The 24,680-nt window shown below is 44.1% G+C and overlaps 1 protein-coding gene across 4 annotated transcripts in view; it reads right to left on the bottom strand.

The window, feature by feature from the left end:
- The window catches only part of RHBDF1 (rhomboid 5 homolog 1), a 430,268-nt gene that overhangs the window by 172,172 nt on the left and 233,416 nt on the right, over positions 1-24,680 (bottom strand). For 2 of the 4 annotated variants that reach the window (XM_085628412.1, XM_085628411.1), the window contains exon 4: positions 23,436-23,546. The exons of the other annotated variants lie outside the window; for them this stretch is intronic. In XM_085628412.1, coding sequence (XP_085484538.1) covers positions 23,436-23,546 — 111 coding nt within the window. The remainder of the gene's footprint in view (positions 1-23,435; positions 23,547-24,680) is intronic. 4 annotated transcript variants of the gene reach the window in all.

Here is a 24,680-nt window from a genome sequence, read left to right on the forward strand (position 1 = left end):
GGGGGCTCCTCACACACTGGCACCTCCTGTTGCAGTAACATCGCACCGGCCTTCTGTGGCATTAAGACCAAACGACCCAGGGCTTAATGAGCCATCTGTACATAGGAGTGACCCATTGCCACCAGCTCCAATTTTCATGAACACTGTTACCACTAGGTCAAAATCGGAGCAGTCTGTGAGGAGTAAGGGCTCAAGAACTAACCCCTCGAAGGGCAAGAAGCGCGAGGGAGGCCCGACAAGACATAATAATAACAAGAAACCTAAAAATCTTCCTAATCTGACCACTGGCCATAGTGATTTCTCCGTGCAGGGAAGGTCTCCTTCAACACCGGGATTGGACATTACACCACCTAGCCTACCTGAACTCACTTTGAAAGAGACTCATCAATGCTCTAAATGTTCAATTGATGAAGCATTTTGGGACAAGATGGAGCTTCTATTGTCAAGGAGTTTATCACCACTAGCCAATCGATTAGCTTCTGTTGAAGAAAAACTAAGGCTACTTCTCATCGCTGCGGATTCGAACCGCAGCGAGTCGGCTCCCCATCCCAAGAAGGGTCTCTGTCAACCCACACCCTCACATCAGGTTCCCCAGCTGGTCGCACGAGAAAAAGAGCTAACCCCACCTTGTATCATACCAGTTCCCGATGGGGACCAACTGGAAAACAGTCAGAGAATTGCTGCCCCTACTCTCCCCTCCCAAACCCCCTACGTCCCTATTGATGCCAGGGTGGACAGGAACTCTCCCCGATTATACATACCAGCGCCCATCCCTGATAGTACCCTTAATCAATATGTATGCCCTAAAACAAAACTTCCAAGACCTGATCTCCCCCCTGAGTGTAGTCCTTATGTAGTGGTTCTAACTGGTGTCCCCGAACTACACGCCGACAAAACTGAACCATACATGGCTTTGAAGAACAAAGTCATGTATTGGCTCCGTGTTAATAGACCTCTCCCTCCCCATCTCGATGGGGAAATTATAATGGTCCGCAGAGTGGAGTGGGTGGGCAGGAGTGTGAAAAGCATAAGGGGTGACTGCATTATTATAACCTTTAGGGACAAAGGGGTGACCTCGTTCCTGGGGGATGGAGGATGGGCTAGTACCGTGGCTGGAATTCAATCTCTTCCCCTCTCCTTTTTCTACCCTACCAAAGCTAACAACCTTGATATAGGCTTTGTGGACCAAATCGGGGCATTGAGGGAAAAGTGTAGGGGCCCCCCTGGGACTGGAGTAGCCCCCTATTATGATCCATGTCTCTCCATTCAATGTCACAATAGGTTCAGCATCCTTGATCTTGTTGATTGACTGCAACCCCCGGAAGAGGTTATTAAAAACACCCGATCCCATGGGCAGGTCCACTTTCAGGTAGGAAGTCAGGAAAATTTCCTGGGACAGACCAAGGCTTACCCGAACCTTGATTGCCTAAAGGCAGCTTTTCCCACAGCACAGTGGCCTTCCCAGCCCACAGAACTACCCCAGGCTTGCAGACATGACCCTAATAAAATTACGACCAGCACAAATATTGCTCCTACCCAACTAATGACTGACAGCTCTTCCCTTCCTGTTGAGTCTACAGTGAACGCGGGGGACTTTCTTGGCCAACTTCCACAGCCTCACACGGGCACGCATATAAGTGTTAATACTTCTCGAAATACAGAGTATGGAGCTGGCTTAAAAATTCTATCCTGGAATTTGGCAGGCATTGCTAACCGGTTGAACTGTCCGGACTGGGCAGAGTTCATAGACGGATACGATATATGCCTTTTCCAGGAAACCTGGGCAATGCAAGCATGCCATCGCCTCGGCTTTGTCACGTACTGGGTGTCGGCAGTAAGGGCCACAAGAGGGAGACCCTCTGGTGGATTGTGCTTGTGGGTGAAAACACACCTGGACTGTGGAATCAGAGTAATTGATACTGGTTCACTGGAGATTATGTGTATAGCCCTAACATTTCGGGATTATCCCGAGGTTAATGTAATTAACATCTATTCTCGCCCCGCGAAGAATGGCCAAAAATCTAGCACCCTGTCAAAACTAGACGACTTGCTGTGCATTCTACATAGTCATGAACATTTGCTTATAGGTGGTGACTTTAATTGTCACTTTGAACCACTGAATGGTGTGCCTAGTTTAGTCACCCAAGATGAGGATGAAGTATGGGCAATTCCCCCTAGTAACACATATCCCACGAAGGGATGGACACCCTTGGTTCTGCAACTCACCACACTAACCCTTACTCACTCTTTGAGGGCATGCAATGGGAGGTTCCCAGTGGACAATCCTGGCAAACCTACGTTCCACCGGAATGGCTATAACTCTGTTATTGATTATATATTGATTAAACTGGATATGTGGTCCGCGGTTCTGGATTTCCAGGTGATAAATCGCACCGAAAGCGACCATAATCCCCTTGCCCTCACTTTGAAAGGTTACGTCAACTCCCCAAGACAATCCAGGACCATTAATTCTCCTTCCGCTTTGGTTACTTCAGGCGGAGGTCGGAGAGTAAGATGGGATAAGCTAGTTCAATCCCAAACTGAGCTTGGTGATATGTACAGGGAGATCCTCCCACTTCTAGAGCGATCTCTAGTTCCCGTTGCTGAGGGAATCACCCCTCCTGATTTGGGTATCATTGGCTCAATTCACGCAGAGCTATGTGTAACCTTAGAGGGACATTTCCACCGGGGAACAAGGAGGCAGCCACGAAAACCCAGAGAGAGATCTCTATGGTTTACTAAAACTTGTAGCGAAGCAAAGTCATCACTCCTAGCAAATCTAAAAGGGGGAAACAAGGATTTGATTAAGGAGGCGAGGGGCCATTATAAGAAAGTGACCACCGATGCAAAAAAGGAATGGTAGCTCAACAGATGGGAGGAAATCTCTATCACATTAAGAAAAAGGGACTCCAGGGCTGTTTGGAACCTGGTTAAAACCGGGTCCTCAGCCCCCCAAGCTGCAGTCCAACCTAATTTAGGGGAGGATGTATGGCGCCGACATTTCCAAGCCCTCTACGCCAGTAACCTAATTGGCTCAGATCATTATGAATCCCGACCCAGGCAAGCCCCCCTTACGATCATGGGTGATAACGCTTTATGCTCTTTAGGAGAGGTAGAATTGGCCCTGAAAAAAGTCCTCCCCAATAAGGCCCCCGGCCTCGACAGGATCCCGGGTGATCTGTACAAGAGCGAACAGGTTGTATGGGACCCCTATTTACAGAATCTTTTTAATGCTATTTTTTTAGGAATGCCACCGCCTCATACATGGGCTGGGGCTGAGATCATTCCGATACATAAAAAGGGTTCGCCCCTGGATCCGGCTAACTATAGGCCGATCAGCCTAATAGACGTGGCACAGAAGATTTTTGCACGCGTCTTATTGGGGAGGCTCCAAGCATGGATGGAAGAGACTAACATTCTGACTCCACTCCAGGCGGGCTTTAGAGCTAAAATGTCAACAATAGACCAACTCTTTAGATTCCAGATGATCTATTGGAAATCCATTAAATTGGAAGGAGGTAGTCTTTACCTATATTTTGTTGACCTAAAGTCCGCCTTTGATATGGTCGACCGACGACAGCTTTGGGACCTCCTAAAGGGAATGGGTGTCCCTCCTTACCTATGCCATCTTATGGAAACCCTCCACAATGACAATTTTGCCAGAGTAAGGTATGGCCAAAATGGTGAACTAACATCCCCCTTCCCCGTCGAAAGAGGAGTGAGGCAGGGCTGTGTGCTTGCTCCGACCCTCTTCTCTCTTTTTTTAAACGGCCTCGTGGAGGAACTGCTAGCCCTAACAGATATCGATGCACCCAGGCTAGCAGGTAGAAAAATACCCGCACTAATGTTTGCAGACGATACTCTGCTCTTGTCCAAGACTGCAATGGGAATGGAAAGAGTATTGGAGGGTTTTGCAACATTTTGCAGAAACAGGAATCTGGTCATCAATGTCAACAAGACCAAATACATGGTTCTGCATGCGGATACCACAAACTGCCCGATTCCAAAGCTTGACGATCTACCGCTGGAACGAGTATCGGTCTTTGATTATTTGGGGCTCACACTAAGCAACAAAATGGACAGGGGAGCCCAGATCCTAAAGGCTAATCTGAAACTGGTCCAAGTCTCTGGGGGAATCCTGAAGATGTACCGGGACAGCCCGATAAAGTTAATTGGCCCGCTTGTAGAGGTTTATAAGGCCCAGGCAAGAGGAGTGGCGACATATGGCGCTGAACTTTGGGGCCATAGCGCAGTCCAGTCCTTAGTAAGTTCAGAAAATCATTTTATGAGACAACTTTTAGCTCTACCCAGGAGTACTCCCCTCCAACCCCTCAGAATGGATCTTGGAATCCACCCAATAGCGGACCTGGTTGCTTCCCGCCCGGTCATGTATTGGCGCCGTTTGTGGAGCACACCAGAACTCACCAACTTTAGGGAGGAATTAAAATCAATCATGACACTACCAGGGGCTGGCACCATTTTATGGCTTGCATACATTAAAAAATTTTTAGGCGCAATTGGTAGAGAGGATCTTTGGCTTAATCCAGAGGAGACCTGTGTTGTCCTACAAAAAAAACAGTTGGCAAAAGTGATAGAGGAATACAAAATGTTGCAAATGCTACGCCTGGCGCCTAGCACTAACATGACCTCTGTATTCCTCGAAATGAAATTAAGCTACAGCTTTGAGCCCGCCCTGGATTTGATCCAACCATTACTTGCCAAGAAACTTTACATCCAATTTAGGCATGGATCTCTCCCTTTGTTTTCTAGGACGAATAAATGGCAAGGTTCTATAATTCGTTCTTGCCCAGGGTGTAGTTTGAATGAAGAAACTGAGGCCCATGTATTATTTTTTTGCAAGGCTTACACTAACTCACGCAAAAAATGGATCATTCAACTAGCCAAAAATCTTGGTGTAAGAAACTATAGAGACCTACATAGGATAATGAAATCTGACACCTCACCCCTATTCGCCATAGTAACTGCAAAATACCTTTTCTCTATGTGGGTAACAAGAAAACACCTAGCATTGTAACGCCTTTTCCCTATTTTCTCCAAGCCATGTATCTTTTTATTGTATCTTTGTGCTAAATATCATTTACTTTTTATGTACACACAACGATCTAAATTATTGTTTTATGAGAGGTTTTAAGACTATTGGTTATATATGTTGATTCTTTTTAAATGTGATGTCTGCACTTTTATGGCAACTTTGCTGAAATAAAGTTTTCTGACTGACTGACTGACTACTATGGCATTATAGGTTGGACTGTAAGTACAAAGTAGATCAGGATAAGATCAGACATCATTACTACCAAGACAGAAACAACTCCCTTAGGTGTCGAAAGCAAGCATAATGTAAAACATTGACTCTATAGAATACACTTTACAGGTAGCATAGTACACATTAACAATCCACCATGGATAAATGGGGGACCCTCATTTAGTGCGCTCTTCAATCTGTTCAGAGAAAGCCAAATAGTGAATGACAGTGGGTTGGTAATAGGGTTATGCAATCACACCTCTTCATACAAGTTTATGTGGATAGCATCTTTACAAACACTTAAGATAGTTTCGGGTTGGTGCTATGTCGATACTCAACACCCTACTACCTTGGGCGCCAAGACACACTGGACCAAAGGATCCCCTGTGTATATAACATAAAAAGAAGATATCATAGCACTCAAGTAGAAGCCCAAACGTATAGTCAGTCCATAAAGAAACGTATTTGTGTAGATATTTAAATTCTATGGTTTACTGTAGAAAAAACAGGTTCTGAGATCTTCTATACATTCCTATTGAAAGGCAGCGAATAACAGCTGACACATGCTTTGTCACGCAGTGACTTCCTCAAAGCTAGCATTGTTAAGTTTTGCTGGTATCATGAAAGACTCCCAAAGGGATGATCTCAAGGTGGGAGCTTCCGGAGGAATTACGTCAACGTCACAGGAGGACACCAAATAATGATGTGGTGACGCCCACCAAAAAAAAAAGGAAAGAGAAATACAACAATTCCGGAGCCAACCACTAGATGGCGGAATAATGCTTAGCATGTGAATCCAGAAAAGATTCACGCTGCAAAAGGTTAGTTGCTGGTAAGGAGATCTGGAAGGCTATTGTCATAGTGATAGTGTCAGATGTAATGTGTGAGACAGTAGCCCAATCTAATATGGGGTACTGTTAGTAAGCGCATGCGTCGGCTATTTTAAGGTTTAAGTAGGTTGAACTGTGTGTTCACATCAAATCCTGGTAGGCCTGTGTGTCCACACCCATTCTTGGTGTTGTGTTTCTAGAGATGTAGTCTGCAGTTAATGGTGAGTTATTTAGAAACCTTTTAATATCACCAGCAACAGCTTATTGACTGTAACTTAAGTTTCTATGAACCATAAAGTGAACTCTGTAGTCCAAAATTAGTCGTCTTTGAAGGAAAGGCAGTGAGTCATCAGTGTAGGTACCTCATAGTAGATAGGTCCACTGCATCACACATTACAATGTGTCACTATCATTATGACAATATCCTTCCAGATCCAATTACCAGCAACTTACCTTTCTTTGAGGTGCTTCTTCAATATAACATTTACACATGAGACCACCCCTTTGGGAGTCTTTCATGACTACCGGTTTATCTTACCAGTGCTGGCCTTGAAGAAGTCACGGTGTGACGAAACACGTGCCAGCAGTTATTCGCTGTCTTTCAATAGGAATGTATAGAAGATCACAGAACCTTCTTTTTTTGCACTAAATCACAGAATTGAAATATCTACGCAAATCCTTACTTTATGGACTGACTACACGTTTTGGACTTCTACTTGAGTGCTGCTTTATGGACAGACTATACATTTCGGACTGCTACTTGAGTGCTGTGATATCGTTATTTTATGCCAAAATAGTGAATGCCAATTCCAAAACAAATGCCCTACTACAGACAGCTTTTATGTGTATGAAACCCTTGACAAACACTGAACCAATATTAAGAAAGTAGAGAACTGAATACTGGAAACAGTTTTTTTCCTCTATGGAAAGAGTTTGTTCTATTCCACACTGTTTACAAACACTGAACTTCTCATGAGAAATACACCACATAATATTCAAATGAAACTATTAAGAACAATGTATATTCTGTGCAATATTTGTAAAAATCCCTATTTGCTAACAATAGCCAAGATCTGAAGGTGCTAAAAGATCATACTACCTACAGTCTTCATACTGTGGTGAAAACTTTACAGATAGCCCATCTTCTGAAGCAAAACAATCACGCGAACAAATGTTAGTACTTGGTGCACACACTCTTCTATGTTAAATATAAATTATCATGCTGACACAATTCTCTATAATAACTCAAGGGTGCTTACAAAAGTTAGTCCTACTACGTAGAATCTTTCTCCTGTTGGAAACATTTTCTGCAGAACCAAAAAGTTGTGTGGAGCATAATGAATACAAATCAACTGTCACCTGCACACAGCGTTACTCTTTAATGCAAACATTTATAATGTGTTCAATACCTTTACACAGCTATGCTGCATTACAAGCACATGGGTTGTTGTACACACTTACACCCATTAGCTGGACACAGGCTGTACAAAATTAGGTTGAGCAGCACTATGGCAGTTACCTAGCACTATGTAAACTATCAAACAAACTAACACACTCATGATGTCATCAGTAATGTCATAAATGATGTCAAGGAACATGTCATGAGTGATGTCATATGCAAGGTTATAAGCTGTGCATGATGGGGGCACAAGTTATAGTTAGTGCTCCTAACTATACTTGGTAAAGTTCTGTGTTTTTTTAGTTCAAAATGTTCATGTTATAACTGACACGTTCACCTAACTATAATGTTACTTTAAACTTTGTTTTTTTTAAGTGAATTTCTATATGTAGAAAAACAAAAAGATCCTTTTATCATACCTAACCATAAAGTTACTTTAACCTTTTGTTTTTCTTCATTGAATTTCTAGGGTTCTTTTAAACATAAAGTAATTCTTAATTACCATATGTAAATGTAACCCGCCGCCGTGGCTGCAGGGCTCGGGGGGGGGGGGGGCAGGCGGCCAACCCTCCCCTTTATTTTAAATTATTGGCTATAGGGGGATGGGGTCCCCGGAGTTCTTGGAGGCTTGGGGAGGGTGGCCACGTGCCCTCCTCCCCCTTAAATATACATCTCGCTCCCCCCGGCCCACCTGCTGGTGTTGTTTTTTAAATGAGCCAGAGCTCATGTTTTAAAAAAAAATATTGGCACAGGTTTGTGGCAAAATTAAACAAAAAAAACATTTTGGGCTCAGCTTAGGGTATTCGTACCCTGCCTCCTAGGTCTAATTTTTGTGTCTTAGTGTTGAGTCCTAAGATGGCTGCCAACACTTCCTGATTGAGGTGGTGGCAGTCTATCAGATCTTTGCTTGAGGTCTGTCGGCTATGCAGATCCTCCACGGCGTAATATATACAATTTTTTTTAACCATAATTTTTCCAAAACTACCGAATGGATTTACACCAAAATACAAAAAAAACTCTTTTGGGACCAAGATCTAGGTTTCTGCCAAATTTGTAGTAACTCCGTTAAGCGGTTTGGACTATACCTGTGTCTAAAGTTCCTATGGAAAAATGAATCGGGAAAACACAATTTGGGGACCCCCTTTTTCTTGGCCCCAGCTTGATGAATCATCCTGAAACTTTTCAATCGCAAACTAGTCAAAAAGTAGCACAATCCTAACGATAACTAACTAGTTGCAACCGCCACTGGGTTATAGAAATATATTCTGAACAGGGAAAAGCGGCACACCAAAGCAATTTTGTAAGTTATTTATTCACTCTTAACATGGAAAATACCAAGCCAGCGCGTTTCGACTATTGATCACAACTGGTGGTCCTACATTTGTTTCTACTTTTATACCATTGCAGCCCATGCTTTCTTTCTGCATTACAGTAAATGCAGTTGATACTAACATTGCAAAATCAAATTGGCTGATTATGTTGACATAATGTTGGTACATTTTATATCAGGTTTATTTATTTATTTATAAGGTGTCATATAGCGCAAACATGACCTGTGAGGGTATCAGAGCGTTTTACAACTGATTGGAAATAAGGAAACCAGGAAAGCAAACAACAACATAATCAAAAGAGGTATCAACTGTGTAGGTTCACGAGTTGTGGGAGAGATATCTCTCAGAAAAATATAACGAAACACAGGACAGCAAACAACAACATAATCAGGAGCGGGATCAGCTGTGTATTAGATGATTTATCCTCTAAGTGAGGTAAGATTTTATGCAACACCATTACATTTCAATAAAAAAGAAAATAATTTTCTGTTTCTTTACCCATTGTTACTATTTGATTTACAATGGTTTCAGAATTTCTTAGTGAGGTATCTAATCATCATGTATGATCCTGTACAATAATATGTATGCTTGAGCAGGGGCAGCTCCTCCACTAAGGCGGAGGAGCGTCGCCCCACTGCTCTGTGAGCAGGTGAAAAAGGAAAAATAAAAATTATAATAACGCATTGTTTTTATCATTTAATTTTCCAGTCCTTGCTCAGCTGGTTAGGAGCCGGCAGGGCTGTGCTGTGTTAGAGGAGCAGGGGGAGGAGTGGTAGCACTTTGTAAGTGCGCCAGACAGTGGGTGATTTTCTCCATCACATCTTTGATTGAAAAATTACTTTCTCAGATTCAGAAGGTGCTAAATAACCCACATTTTCAGTCAGCCTTCTGGATAGCTTCCAGTAAGCTAGCATCCTGGCTACTTTTATATGACACTGTGGCCACATTAGGACTAACGTTGGGGCATCAGAAAAGTTGTAAATATAAGGCTGCACAATAGGTTGCTGAACCATGAATTAAATGTTCATCCGTTAACTGATAAATTACCCATGTACATATATTAATCGTTGTTACTGTTAATTCATACTGGTATAAGGTTCAATTGAATGGTTTTTTTTTAAACTCTTTTTATTGGTTTGAAAACACGTATGTCACATTTAGTTGTTTGTATACATATCAACGCAATTACAATCTTCGCAATTGAATGTTTTTGATTAATGACCCAGGCACTTGTCACTTTATTCACTTGGTTTAAAACAAAATAGACAAGCATTGGCATAGCCAATAGGTCTCGCCTTTGGGACCTTATAAGTTTTTAGCCAGAGATATTGACTTTGCCTATGTTTTTAAGCTGCGCTGTACATTAGTTTGTAGAATGCTGCAAAGTTATAATAAAGAAGTGTTTAAAGCATTTTTGTTACCTTATATATGACCAAGAAAGCATTACGTACAAGTGAAAGACTATATTAAAAAAGTTTTACCTATAAATAATGTCTTGATATTTTGTTCTTTAAATGCTGGCAACTTGTTTCTGCGTGTGCCAATGCTTGCTTGTTATGTTTTTTGTTTGCTATGGGGGGGGGGCATAAATAACAGGAGGCTGATGCTTGGGAAATAGTACCTGTGTAACAGTTAGTGAGATAGTTAGCAAGTTAGTTTGTTAATGATAGAGTTGGTTAGTTAGTTAGTTAGTGAGAGAGCGAGAGAGCTAGTAAGTTAGTGAGTGAGTGAGAGAGTGAGTTAGTGAGAAAGTTATTCAGTGAGAGAGTTAGAGAGTTAGTTAGTGAGAGAAAGAGAGAGTTATTTAGTGAGAGATAGTTAGAGAGTTAGTTTGGAGAGAGAGAGTCGGTGAGAGAGAGATAGTTAGAATTAGTGTTTTTAAATTGAGTTCGATAGTGAGGGAGTTAGTGAGAGGGAGTGAGATAGTTAGTTAGTTAGTGAGAGAGTAAGTTAGTTAGTGAGAGAGTGAGTTAGTGAGAGAAAGAGTGAGAGAGTGAGAGAGTTATTGAGTTAGTTAGTTAGAGGAAGGAACACCAGACCACTTGTGATGAACATAACTGTGCAGTACACTATACATAAACATTGCAGTATGCACAGATGTCTTGGGCACACAATTACAAGTGAAGATCACAGCAAAAACGTAAACTTCTAACTGTTATACTACGTGGACTAGGGGACATTGCAACATGCCAGTAGCTAAGGGCAGTCAAACATGCACGGCAGCTCCGCGGCAGTGAACTCGATGGATGACATACTCACAATGCACCAAAAGTCATGCTCGGTACATGAAGAATGTCCACATTATGGAAAGGTGGCATTTCTACTGCATTTCAGATGCCTGTTACATCTGCATTGTCTGTATGTCTTTCATGGTTCGTGCTGCCACGTGACTGCCGGCCCTTGCCTAATATCAATGGCAGCCCACTTTGCATCATTAAAATGGGGAGTTCACCTATGAGCTTGTAGGATACGATTCATATGAGGAAGGCATTACTGCTTTCACTGGTGTTATGCTCCTGCATGATCCAGCAGGGCAGCGTGTGGGTCTGTCATGTTTATCACTGTAGGACAGGTGCTGTTCTGCTGCCGACAAGCCTACCACAGCTAAGCACCATTGTAGCCCTATGCTGAGCCGCGGCTGAACGTCCAGCAGTGGTTCATGGTAATTCACTCAAGGGGCGGCTTTGGACGGGGTCTGCATCACACTCATTGACCGTGAAGAGTTTAATTAGGCCCTCTGCAGCCAATTACTCCGAAGATCCCAACCTCCTTTGTCTAGCATCATTATTATGGGGAATGGTGTCAGTAATGCAATAGTGACCAGTATTTACTGGCACTGGAGTCACGGATTTCATCAGTTGAATGAATCTGAAATGTGAAAAGAAAAACAGTGGAGTGGAGACTTAGTCATGAAACTGATGGTGTAGGCTGGGAATATCGAATCCTGTAGATCTATGCATTTTTGGTAAGCATTTCCACATGTTTAAATAGTGCAGTCAAGTGATTCGACTGTGAATATGTTTGAGAAGCTATGACTGTTGCAGCTTCCGAAGGGATACTACTGGAATTCATGGGTAATCCAAAATATATAAATTTGCTCCAAATTTAGGTTTAAATCAATGGAAGTAAACCTGCTTTATTAGCCTTTTTTCTACATTTGGCATTCATTACTTAAAAAGGAACCTCAATTGTCGACGAGTCTCCTAATTATTGTGATAGTCTCGTTCGGGTTTTTGCAACCAATCAGGTGCGCGCATCTGTAGGCGCAGCGCTGACGTCAACTGTATGCCATAAAAGGTGTTACTTGTCAATGGAACGATTTGTTCCGCCTACCCCAGGAATATATCGCCTCTCATTTCCCACAACACTATACTTGTAAAATGTTAAGAATCAGAGAAGGTGATAAACATATGTGACAGTCTGGACCCGCTGGGTGTGGACACAAATACCAATGTGCGAACTAGCGCACAGGTGAAAGAGTCTGTCTGTCACCACAGTCTCTGGCTGCTGCATGGTGAGATGTCGCGTGGAGAGGAACGTCACGTGACTACTGTAATATTAGAAAGAGGTTTGTTTGACCTCAGCTACACTCTATGGCCAGTGCTCTACTCTTAGCAGGGTGCTAAGGTGTTAAAAAAAAAAAAAGAAGAAAGAAAGAAGGTTAGATGGAAATTGACAGTGATGGGCAAAGAACTCCCATGCGAAGCTCCCACACACAGGGGCGTGCACAGTTAACGGAAGGATACTAACTTTTGGGAGAAAATACAATGGAGCCGTTAGACAATTCAAACAGATGGGCGCCTTGAGACAACAGGAACTGGCCACGCCTGAGTCAGGTTCGGAAAGTTATTCGGACTTGGAGGACCTATCCGAATCAGCAGGAAAAGACCCCCTACCTTTTACATCACTCGCGGAGTACTTTTTTCTTTACAATCGAACAAGACTCTGGGAGCCAAACCACCGGAAGAAGGAAGAGGAAGAGGCGCAAACGCAAAAGGAGGAAAACCAAGAGGGGAGGACTTAAACACAAAGAACATCACGCCACATGGGAGAACAACGCGGCAGACGAAACGGAAATGATGAGTGAGCAAAATCTTACGGTGGTGAACCTGTCATCACATGAATTGACGAAAGCAGAACAATCGCTACTTGAACTTGGATTAACTTTTTGCCCAACAGCAAACTTTGATTACAGCAGGACTCAAATTGATGTTTTCTTGTATGTACGTAAACTTAAAAATGAAAATGTTTGTACAGAAAAGAAAAAAGATCGCAGGGAGTGGGGGCGCGATGGAATTGAACCGCCATCAGATATCTGAGTACCTATGTGTGAATGATATTGAAGATCTGTCGTGCCCGGCTGAACTAGGTGAAGGATTAGGTGAATGGTGAGAGAGACTTGTTGGGAAAACTAGGTCTAGAAACAAGAGGGACAGCACCTATGAATTTTAAGCCCTAATCTACTTTTAATACTAACCTCTCACACGACAACTTGGATAGCTTTCAGGAGGTCATTGCACAGGACCATATGAGAATTTGGAATAGAACCAAAAACAAACATGCACACAATCTGACTCCAGAGCAGAGGGCAGGCCTGGGGACACTCAATGGGGACCAAAGCTTTGTGTTCAAGCCATCTGACAAAGGGGGCAATGTTGTCTAATGGGACATTAAGATATACAGAAAGGAGTCTAACAGACAACTCATCCTCTCTAAGAACTATGTGAGGTCTAGCAAGGAATCGTATGATGAGGCAACTAACAACTTCTACTTTAAACTGGCTAGTTGGAGAGATCAGGAATATATGGGGGAGGAGGAATACAGATTCCTTTATACCAAGACACCCACGGCACCTACTTTTATATGCTGCTGAAAATCCACAAGGACAGCACCAATTCCCCTGGTAGGCCCATAGTGTCAGCTAATGGCAGCCTCCTGAAAAATACATCTGTGTTTTGGGATGCTTTCCTCTTTCCCTATGTCCTCAACCTTCCATCATATTGCAGGGACAGCACAGACTTTATCAATAAAGTTGAGGGCATATCATGGCAGGATAATTTCTGGCTAGTGACAATTGATGTGGTATCCCTGTACACGTGTATCAGACATAGTGAGGTAATTGGAGCATGCAAACACTTTTTCAGGGACAAATTAATTTTCTTTTATGAGCATTCCATGATGTTGATTGATATGCTGACCTTTTGCCTAGGGAACAACTGTTTCATTTTTGAAGATAGGTGGTACAAACAGGTAGTCGGACCTGCCATGGGAAGTTGCTTTGCGCTAAACTATGCCTGTATGTTTATGGGATGGTGGGAGGAACAGCTTGTGTGGATCGAAAAGAATGAGCACTTGACCAGGCATATTGTTTTCTGGACGAGGTTTATAGATGATATTTTCATGATATAAAGCGGATCCAAAACTGACTTAAGAGTGTTTTCTTGCTATGCTAAGTGATAATGAGGTCAATCTACGCTTTACACACAGATGTGATCAGAAGGAGATGGATTTTTTGGATGTATGTGTGAAGACCAGGAGTGGGACAATCTTGACTGACTTGTATAGAAAAGCGTACGCGTTTGTAGTAGCCAAATGAAATCTGTCTGAGTAGACAAACGGTAGCTTCCTTTCCTAGCAACAACCAAAATGTAGACGGAAGGGCGTAAGAGGGCAGAGGAGACTGCTCCTTTAAAAGTTTGGTGCTATATTGTAGGACCGAGGCCCAATAGTAGAGTGTTATGTTAGGGAATGCCCAACCACCTTTCTCCCTGGGTTGGGAAAGCTGTTTCAATGCCCGCCTTGGTTGTGAATACGCCCATATAAATTGTGAGAAGAGTTGTTGAAATATTTGAAGTTGTGTCTTACTAAATTCAAGGGGGATAGACCGGAAAAAGTAGAGTAGTTTGGGAAAATATGTCATTTTGATGACATTACATCTGCCTACTAAGGTTAGGTGTAAATTGTCAATGAGTTTAAGGGCTTTTTTTATTTCAGTGATTTGTGTTTTATTTTGATTTAGCGTATACCCAGAGATTTTCCCAAATTTTTTTGCCTCACGTTCTAATACCTTAATAGCGTTTTCTGGATCAGGGGTGGTGATGGCTAGATCATCTGCATATGCCAGAATTTTTGTCGAAGTTCCTTCAATGGTCATGGGGATAATTGATGAGTTGTTTTCGATTTTTTTAATGAAGGGATCTATGTACAGGGCAAAAAGTAAAGGCGAGCAGGGGCATCCCTGCCTAGTACCCCGCATGATGTTCAGTCTGTCAGTGAAACGCCCGTTTATTGAAATATAAGCCGTAGGTTTTAAATACAGGGATTGGATAGCCTGGATTTTTCTGGGCCCAAAACCCATAGTCTTCAAGGTGTACCATAAAAAAAGCCAGGAGACCCGATCAAAAGCTTTTTCGGCGTCCAGCAGTATTAAGGACATCGGATCTCCTGCCACCTGAGCCGCGTCGAACAAGGTGATAGCTCTCCTGATATGCTCGGTGGTGTTTTTTTGGGGGATAAATCCATGTTGCCAGGGGGAAACCAGCTGCTCAATGATCAATGAAATCTGAGTGGCTAGGATTTTGGAATACATTTTAGAATCGCAATTAATAAGGGTAATGGGTCTGTATGATCCCATTTCTAGTGGAGGCTTGTCCTTTTTTAAGAAAATCTCAATTTTGCCATTCGACCAAGAGGCTGGTGGTGCGATCCCGTTAAATATAGCAGTGATTACAGCTTGAAGGGCTAGCTTTATTTCTGGGGCGAATATTTTATAGAAATCTAGCGGGATGCCATCTATGCCGGCGGCTTTGCAACTCTGAAGTTTAGTTAGGGCATCCAGGATCTCATCCCAAGTTGGAGAGACTTCCAGCCATTCAGAAATGCCCCGGTCCTGTGGTCTTATAGGAATATCTTTGTAGTAGTTGGCTATTCCTTGTTGGAGTATTTCAACCGAGATGTTATTTTCTTCGTAGTACAGCTGTGAGTAGTACTCTTTGAAGGCACTCCTTATTGTACAGGGGTCATTAGTCTCTATCCTTGATTGAAGTCGTATTGACAGAATTTCGTTGCTTATAGCTTTCTGCCTAGTCTTTACAGCAAGGTGATGCCCTATGCTATCACTACACTCATAGTTAGCTTCGCAGGAAGCTACACATTTTGCAGAAGTTTTATCTAAAAGAAAGGCCCCGATTTCGGCTTTAATAAATGTAGCTGTGTTCTGGGTGTTTTCTGTGTCCTCATTTGTTAGGATTTGGTGAGTTAACTTAGTCTCTGCGATTTTTAATTTAATCTAAGAGAATAGTCATGGCTATTTTGTCTTTTTTATTTTTCCTGGCGGAGAAGCTTAAGGTTTCTCCCCGTATACCTGCCTTTAGTGCATCCCAGACCATCATAATTGAGGCTGAGCCTGTGTTGTGTTCCAGGAATTCCTGGATCCAGGCTTGCATATGGATCCGATATCCTGTATCGTGTAAAAGGGCTTTTTCGAAGCTCCATATTGAATTGTCCGTCCAGTCCCCCATCCCACCAATAGTTAGTATTAGGGGATTATGATCGGATATAAAGCGGGGGGCCAAGTCTATGGTGCATTTATTAAGTAGGGTAGAGGAGATCAGAAAGTAATCTAGCCTGGCAAATGAACGGTGTGGGGCAGAGAAGTAGGTATAGCCTGGTTGATGAGGGTTGATTTTGGACCTCCTGGTCAGGGAGACGATGATGAACTCACATCCAGCGTAACATGTTATTGGTTAGTGCAGGGCAAAATCAGGTAAAAACAATGTTGATTGGCTGACGCATTTCGAACTAATAAAGTTCTTTTTTATAGGCCACCCAGCTGCCAGTACAAGCGCGCCTCAAACATTGGTCCAAATTATGCACAATATCCATAATATACATATATATATATGCCAATATCTTGAGTGCCACTTAAAATGTTTTAATTCTATGCTTCCCGGTAGAGACTTACCATCACAATAATCTGGTAGCAGAGGGGTGATCATTCTGCAGAAATGTTGTTGTGCTCCTAAGGCATCACACTAGGCTAGCTCTGGCATTTTGACTACTTGAAAGCATGTTAGGTGCTTTCAGTGAGGTCCAGCATGAAGAATGTTTACGTAACTGAGTGCGGACAGCAAGATTACCCTTACAACCATACCTTGATACTGTTTTTTAGATAAAAGTGTGACTATTCTTTTGATGTGTTCTATTGTAAAACGAATTGTTTTAATCACAGCTGACACCTGGAGTTTGTAATCTATGCAAGTCCATGAGGGCTCCAAGGTTTTAAAATTATGACAATTGGATCTCCAAGCAAAAGAAGCATCAACATACTCTAATAAACTTAATGGTTCTTGGTACCTAACAGAATGGCCTCCATTTTGATTGTATTGAAATGTAGACTGCTGTCTGACATTCATATCTGCCTAGGAAGTTATACACAGAGGTGGAACTCCACACATGTGCTGATACTGAATGTTGTAGAATTAATATTTGCCTTTGTTCCCAGTCAGGAGTGTGGCATGATCCAAAATATGATGTGCTAGCAACAAGATGAAATTAACTAAGATAGCTGCATAACCCTTGTGTACAGTCTGAACAAGCATTTGCAATGCAACGGTCTCGCATTTGTGAAAATTAGAGCTATTGCAGGTGTAAATTACAATGTTTTTTACTTTTGATTTTTGTGGGCAGTGGAGTGATTATATTTAAAGACCCAGAAAATGGGAAATTGGTTACGAAGGAAGGGAGGTGGAAAATAAATGACACCGCCAGCTCCCCGGTAGCTAGTGCAGAAGGCAGGCGTAGAGAACAGGCGCCGTTCAGAAGCTCCGCAGAGAGCCTGGAGATGCGGGTTTAAAGCTGCAGGCAGACAGGGCAATATTCCACAGGTCCTTACACTATAATCTGACAACTTCAGGGTCCTGTAAACCGATGAAGTTGTCAGATTACACAGATTACGTAATCAAAATGGAACATAATTAGCCACAGATGCAACGTTTAGGGAGAGATAGATACAACAAGCTAACTAACGAACACAGCACTGGCTGTGCCTGCCAGTGCGCGTGAACAGCAGCGGTCCCCACATTTCTTCAGCTCCGGCTGTACGTTCCTGGGCCTACATCATGGGTACATGCAGAGCTCAGGTACACAGAGCCCTGCAAATAAACAGTACAAAAGGGGGTGGTGATGGACGGAGCATCATAACCAACCAAACACTCACACCCAGTCAACAGATTTGGGTTTGATCCATCACCGTTCTTTAGCCCACTGTGCCACCCCAGTTCAGACATGGCCATATGCAAATCAGTCTGACCCTGTGCCTCATGGGAACAGTCCAGCCCGAACTGCCAAGCCATGTCTTCCCTGGACCGGAAACAAGCTTCCTAGGACCGGTTTCTGGCATTTCAGCCATCTTCAGCCAGGCTTGATTGAATCCAGTGGCAAAGTGAGCAAGGGACTCACGTCTGAGCATACCCTGCCAACTTATGGCGAACAAAGCGGTACAAAAGGGGTGGCAGAGTGGGCTAAAGAACGGTGATGGATCAAACCCAGATCTGTTCACTGGGTGTGAGTGTTTCATTGGTTCTGATGCTCCGTCCATCACCACCCCTTTTTGTACCGCTTTGTTCGCCATACGTTGGCAGGGTATGCTCAGACGTGAGTCCCTTGCTCACTTTGCCACTGGATTCAAGCAAGCCTGGCTGAAGACGGCTGAAATGCCAGAAACCGGTCCTAGGAAGCTTGTGTCTGGTCCAGGGAAGACATGGCTTGGCAGTTCGGGCTGGACTGTTCCCATGAGGCACAGGGTCAGACTGATTTGCAAATGGCCATGTCTGAACTGGGGTGGCAGAGTGGGCTAAAGAACGGTGATGGATCAAACCCAGATCTGTTGACTGGGTGTGAGTGTTTGATTGGTTCTGATGCTCCGTCCATCACCACCCCTTTTTGTACCGCTTTGTTCGCCATAAGTTGGCAGGGTATGCTCAGACGTGAGTCCCTTGCTCACTTTGCCACTGGATTTAAGCAAGCCTGGCTGAAGACGGCTGAAATGCCAGAAACCGGTCCTAGGAAGCTTGTGTCTGGTCCAGGGAAGGCATGGCTTGGCAGTTCGGGCTGGACTGTTCCCATGAGGCACAAGGTCAGACTGATTTGCATATGGCCATGTCTGAACTGGGGTGGCAGAGTGGGCTAAAGAACGGTGATGGATCAAACCCAGATCTGTTGACTGGGTGTGAGTGTTTGATTGCTTCTGATTCTCCGTCCATCACCACCCCTTTTTGTACTGCAAATAAACAGAGCATATCTGCGTCATCGGCTAGTGTACACGAGAAGCGGAGGTACCCACATTTCTGTATCTCAGGCTGTGCATTCCTGGGCCTACATCATGGGTACACACAGCCAACAGGTCAGTATGTACATGTCAGTGCCTAGCCCGTGTATGTGGAAACGGGCGGTACCCACAGCCCTGCACAGACTCTACATGCATGTGCCCACGGAATGGGTATATTGAAGTGGCGGGTACCCACCTCTCGGAGCTGCGCTGGGAATTCACGTTGTACAGCCCTGTGCACTTGGCCTGCAGACGGATAAACAGAAGACACCTGGAGCATAAAAGAGAACAGACTGTGCAGCCCTGTGCCCTCAGCCTGGGTACACGGAAGTGACAGGTACCCCACACTCTAAATACATACATGCGCCGCCTGAATCCATGCAAGTGTCATGACACGCAGCGCTGGAGGTCTGACGAGGTTTGTGTCCACAGGCCTGCTGCTACAGGGAAACCAGATATACCACACATCCCTGGGAGCTCTACTGGCAGTTCTGTGGCTTACAGACGATGTTCCCACTGTCGAGGCCACCGAGGCTACAGACGGCCTCACACTGGCCACTGGGAAAGGAGATACCCCAGCAGCAGGGAGGGGTCTGTGGGGAGCAGGCGGTTCAGTAGCATCTCTCTGGGGCAGACTGGCTGTTGCTGCTGCCGGGGGCTGTACAGTCTTTGATTGTTATTAATGACCCATTTAAGGATGAAGGTAGCTTGAGTTAATTACCGAGCAACAGAGACCCCTCCCCCTGCCCAGTGACCAACTCTGTGAACAATGAGCAGAGCTGGGCTCCCATTACCTGCTTAATCACAGCTAACTGAGCCCCATTGTGCGCCTCCACCAAGCCCGCCTCCTTCCTTCCACGCTGGGCTCCTAATCACTTCATGGGATGGGCCTGTGCCACGGAGGAAGAAACCCGAATAGGGAGGGGTCATTCCAACCACGTTCAGCTCCACTGAACCTGGGACGGAGTATTGGGAGGACAGGGAAAGGTCACAAAGAAAGCTCCCTGCGTCTGAGGCGTGCAGACACAATCCATCACACCCTGGTATATATGTGTAAAAAACTCCCTACCCCTGACGTCTAGACACACTCCATTAGACTCTGGTACTGATATGTATGTATGTGTAAAGAAGCTGCCTGCCTCTTGAGCGTGTAGACAGACACACTTCATCAGACCCCGGTACTGGTATGTCTTTCTAAGAAGCGCCCTGCCCCTGAGGCGTGTAGACCCTTCACCAGACCCCGGTACTGGTATGTATTTGTATGAAGCGCCCTGCCCCTGAGGCGTGTAGACACTTCACCAGACCCCGGTACTGGTATGTACGTGTAAGAAGAGCCCTGCCTCTGAGGAGTGTAGACACTTCACCAGACCCCGGTACTGGGGAGCACAAGGCGGGTGGGTCAGTGCAAGGAGGCGTACGGGGTAGGGAGAGCTCGCCGCTTCGGAAGGGGCTGAGCACGGCGGGCTGCTCAGCCAGCAGTTTGCAGCTCTTGCTTCCTCGGGGCCCGGAATCGCCGCTATTTCTATGCCCATTGCAAAAGAGAGCCCAGGACGCCTTTTAATTTTGACAAAAGAGCAGTCGAAGCACGCACATTGAGCCAGTTCAACGTCATCGGCTAGCAAGGCAGCCATATGTAAAGGGTGGTTTTCCATTTTAAATAAACAATTATGTCAAAAACACAGATCAACCTACCTTGAGATAAGCATTGAAGAACCATCACATGCTAAAATAACTAGGAAAGTGAAAGCGCACCATGCGCTTTGTGTGTGTCTGCAGTGAAAACAAGTGATGAGCTAATTAGAAACAGATGGCTCCCTAAAGCTCGCTTTGCGGAATGAAGCAAGTGATGAACTAATTAGAAACACATGGCCACTGTAAAGATAAGAAATTGCTTCATGACAGCCGAGAAGCAGATGATCCAGTCTGGATGGGCCGGACGAAAAGGGGAAATTGCGGCAACCAAAAAGCCTCAGTTCCAATCGGTGGCCACCGTTCTACACAAATGGTGATGCCAGCCAATGAAAAAGAGGGGCGGGGCTTCAAGTCCCCTTCTCAAATCTCTTCATCCACAATATGTCTCGCAGAGCGAGCGGCGTACGTGCGCTGCAACGCTAGGCGAGACCTAAAAAGGCCATACAATGTGTCCGAAATGGCTCAATCCAAGTCCTGGTCTACAACAGAACTGGAATGTATCCATGAGTAAGTTGCCGCGCAGAAAGGTAAACTTGTCCTTCACCTAAGTATACTGTGAAAGCACAGTTGTGCACAGTTGTGAAGCACCTTTGCGTCCTTTTTGCCAATTTTACATAAATCTGAAACTCTGCCTTAAACCGCTCCCAACCATTGAATTGTGTCTCCATGAGCGTGGTGTAGGAAGGGTGCCTTGGGCCACAATGCAAGCAAGGAAATTTTGGTCACAGTACTATGGTTTGGTAGTAGAAGATAGCTAGAAATGAAGGGGCATATTTACAAAAGAAGTGACGGAGTGCGGCGTTAGCCTTGCTGGCTTAATGCAGCGCTCCGCCACTTCTGAAATGCAGGGCTGCACCGTATTTACAAGAATACAGTGCAGTCTTGCGTTTCTCCCTGCGCTGGCACTAAATTTAGCAGCCTAGCTCCAACACAGGCACACTTGCACCATAGGGCAAGGTGCCTGTGTTGAGGGGAAGGATTGTTTAGGTGCAGGAAGGTGTCCCTTCCTGCACATAAACAATCTGAAATGGCACTTTGTAACTTCTATGTATGCTGCTATGTGCAGCACACTTAGAAGTTGCGACTCGTCGTTTTTTAAAATTATTGTTTATGTGCAGGAAGGGAGACCTTCTTGCCCATAAACAATCAATTGCTGTTTCTATGTGTGCTACACAACGCAGCACACATAGAAACAGCACAAGCATTGGCATAGCCAATAGGTCTCGTCTTTGGGACCTTAGAAGTATTTAGCCATGCAACAGTTGCATAACTAAATACTTCTGAGGTCCCAAAAGCGAGACCTATTGGCTATGCCAAGCGGCCGCGAAAGTGAAAGTAATCGCGGTAAACCGCGGCGCGCGCGCCCGCGCACATGCACTGTAGCTCTAGGCTGGCCTGGTAGCACTTTTTGGAGCCCTCTGAATAAGTCTCGCTAGACCAGCGCATACGCTGGGTCAGGCGAGACCTAAAAAATGAGGAGTAATAGAGCATTTTTCCTCGTTTCGCCAGGGTAAGACCAGGTTTTCCCTGGCCTTAATTTTGGCGCTGCCCCATATTTACACCACCCTTGTAAATAGGGGGCAGCGTCAAAGTCAATGGGTGAAACGCCCACCGCAACACCCACTGCCCACCCCTTTCACACTAAGTATAGCGTGAAAGGGGCCTTATTCACAAGGCAGTGTTAAACCACGTTAAGTGGCTTAATGCTGCCTTGTAAATAAGGGGAAGCTTGTATCGCCACCGGATACGGACATCTGGTGGCGATAGGGGCTTGTAAATATGCCCCGAAGAGCTCACTCTGGGGCCTTACGAGCAAAGCCCTTGCCCTGGAAGTGACAGGAGTGTCCCAGGTGGGACAGGGGCCTGCTTTAAAAAATACTCACAGAAAGCAAAGTGTAAATCATGAATATTCAGCAACATAGGTTTGATAAAAAGCGATCATTTGGCAGGAGTTCGTCTGAAAAACATTCGTTATATCCATATAAATCCTTACTCACGAATGCATGTTACCGAACTGCAATCAAATGCACTTCACTCAGTTATGCAACCATGTCAACCAGCACATGCACTAAAGCTGTAATATCTAAGGGTGTTCGAAATTTGCATTTATTTTAAACAAACTACAGCTGGAAAAAAATGGGTATCATGCAAAAATACATTCCAGCAGTAGCTTGAGTGACATTTTCTGCGAGGGTGTACTCTGCACAAAAACGTCAACTTGAATTATTTTATCTCTGGATATACTGTGCACAATATTCTTTTACAGCGACATTCTGGGGGTCAGTATTCAGCAGTTCAACCGTTTTTCAGCTAAACATATTTTACTAAAAAAAAGCCTTTCACAGGCCTAATTCACATTAGATTTTGCGAGAGAAGTGGTCGAAATTGCTCCTATTTGAACTCATGCGAAATTCAAGAGTTACACAAGATTACATCTGTGCACCAAAAACGTAGAACAACTCTACTGATCTACAGAGCGTTTTTTTTTAACTGCAGTTCAAACTCAAATTTGTTACCATATCAAAGCAAACACATGCATGTACACCCACATCACGCATACACACATGCATCTGCACACGGATGCTTCTGGTACCTGCAAAAAAACCTGGACAAAGACTGGTGCTTTCTCAGAGGTACTGGCCTCCTGCCAGCTCGTGGCCCCTTTATGGGCATGGTGCTGATTCTCTCGAACCGCACCTGTCTGCTGCGAAACACGCCCAAAAGACAAAGGAAACATGTGAAAAACAAGCGCACCGTGCGCACGGCGTATGTATAATTACAGCTGTTCGATTCATGCGTCCATTCATTGGGTGAATGCTTGGATGACTGAAACACCAATTAAGTACAATTCTTCTGCACACCTTTACTGAAAACAATGGCACGACTGGTGCTAGTCCGTACAGACGGAAGCTTATTAATGTCATATTGCACAATAACTGGATTTATCAATGGTACTGTCCTATGAGGTTTTAAAATATGTATTTGTGTATTTATTTATTTTATATCGTGTGGCAGCAGCATGTTGCCTTTCAGACATGGCCGAGTGGTGTGGAAGGTGAAAGGGTGCCTATTTCAAAATGCTATTTTGCATGTTGTTAGGGTCCACATAGAAACAGCTTGATATATGACTGCAAATTGAGGTACTGAATTCCCAAAACAGGAGTTTACAAAGGTGCATTTCACAGTGCTTAATTTGAGCCGGAGGTTGCCAGTACTCGCATCAGAACTTAATAATCAACGCCAGCACTTATGACAGTCTGCCACATGGTGGCTCTGTTTGCCTAATTTTTAGGTTGAACACAATAACGGTTGTTTGATAATTGAATATACATTAAAATGACTAATAACTGCTTCCCTAGCCATTCTTATGACTTTAGGAGGCTTGGAGTAGTCTGAACTGTCACTTATGGGAGTGTGATGGTAATGGTTATGTTTGAATCGTCATTAGCAGCACTGGCAGGGCAAATGGGTAGTAAAATGTCAGTGCCCTCCTGAGAAGGGCCCTGGCACTTTTTCTTTATTTTTTTTTTAATTAAGCAATGGGTAAATCCATTTACTCAGACGTAATATTAAACCGCTATAATGGAATGTCACATGGATTTAAATCTATTTTTTTAGGTCGGGAGTGTCCCGTCCTGGCATGGGTTACTCTGGAAAGTTTATGCTCATCCATAACCTTGTGAGTTAGTCCGTATTTTAATTTTTTTTCTCAGCCTGTTCTTCTCACTCTTAAAGTTTAACGTCCATACTGGGAAAATATTTTTCTCCTGGAGGAAATGCTATCAAACGTGCTTTTGGCAAGGACACGCAGGTCCGTAATTGTAATATATGCAGGGCT

The sequence above is a fragment of the Triturus cristatus genome, chromosome 10 (assembly GCF_964204655.1).
Source record: "Triturus cristatus chromosome 10, aTriCri1.1, whole genome shotgun sequence".
NCBI lineage: Eukaryota > Metazoa > Chordata > Amphibia > Caudata > Salamandridae > Triturus > Triturus cristatus.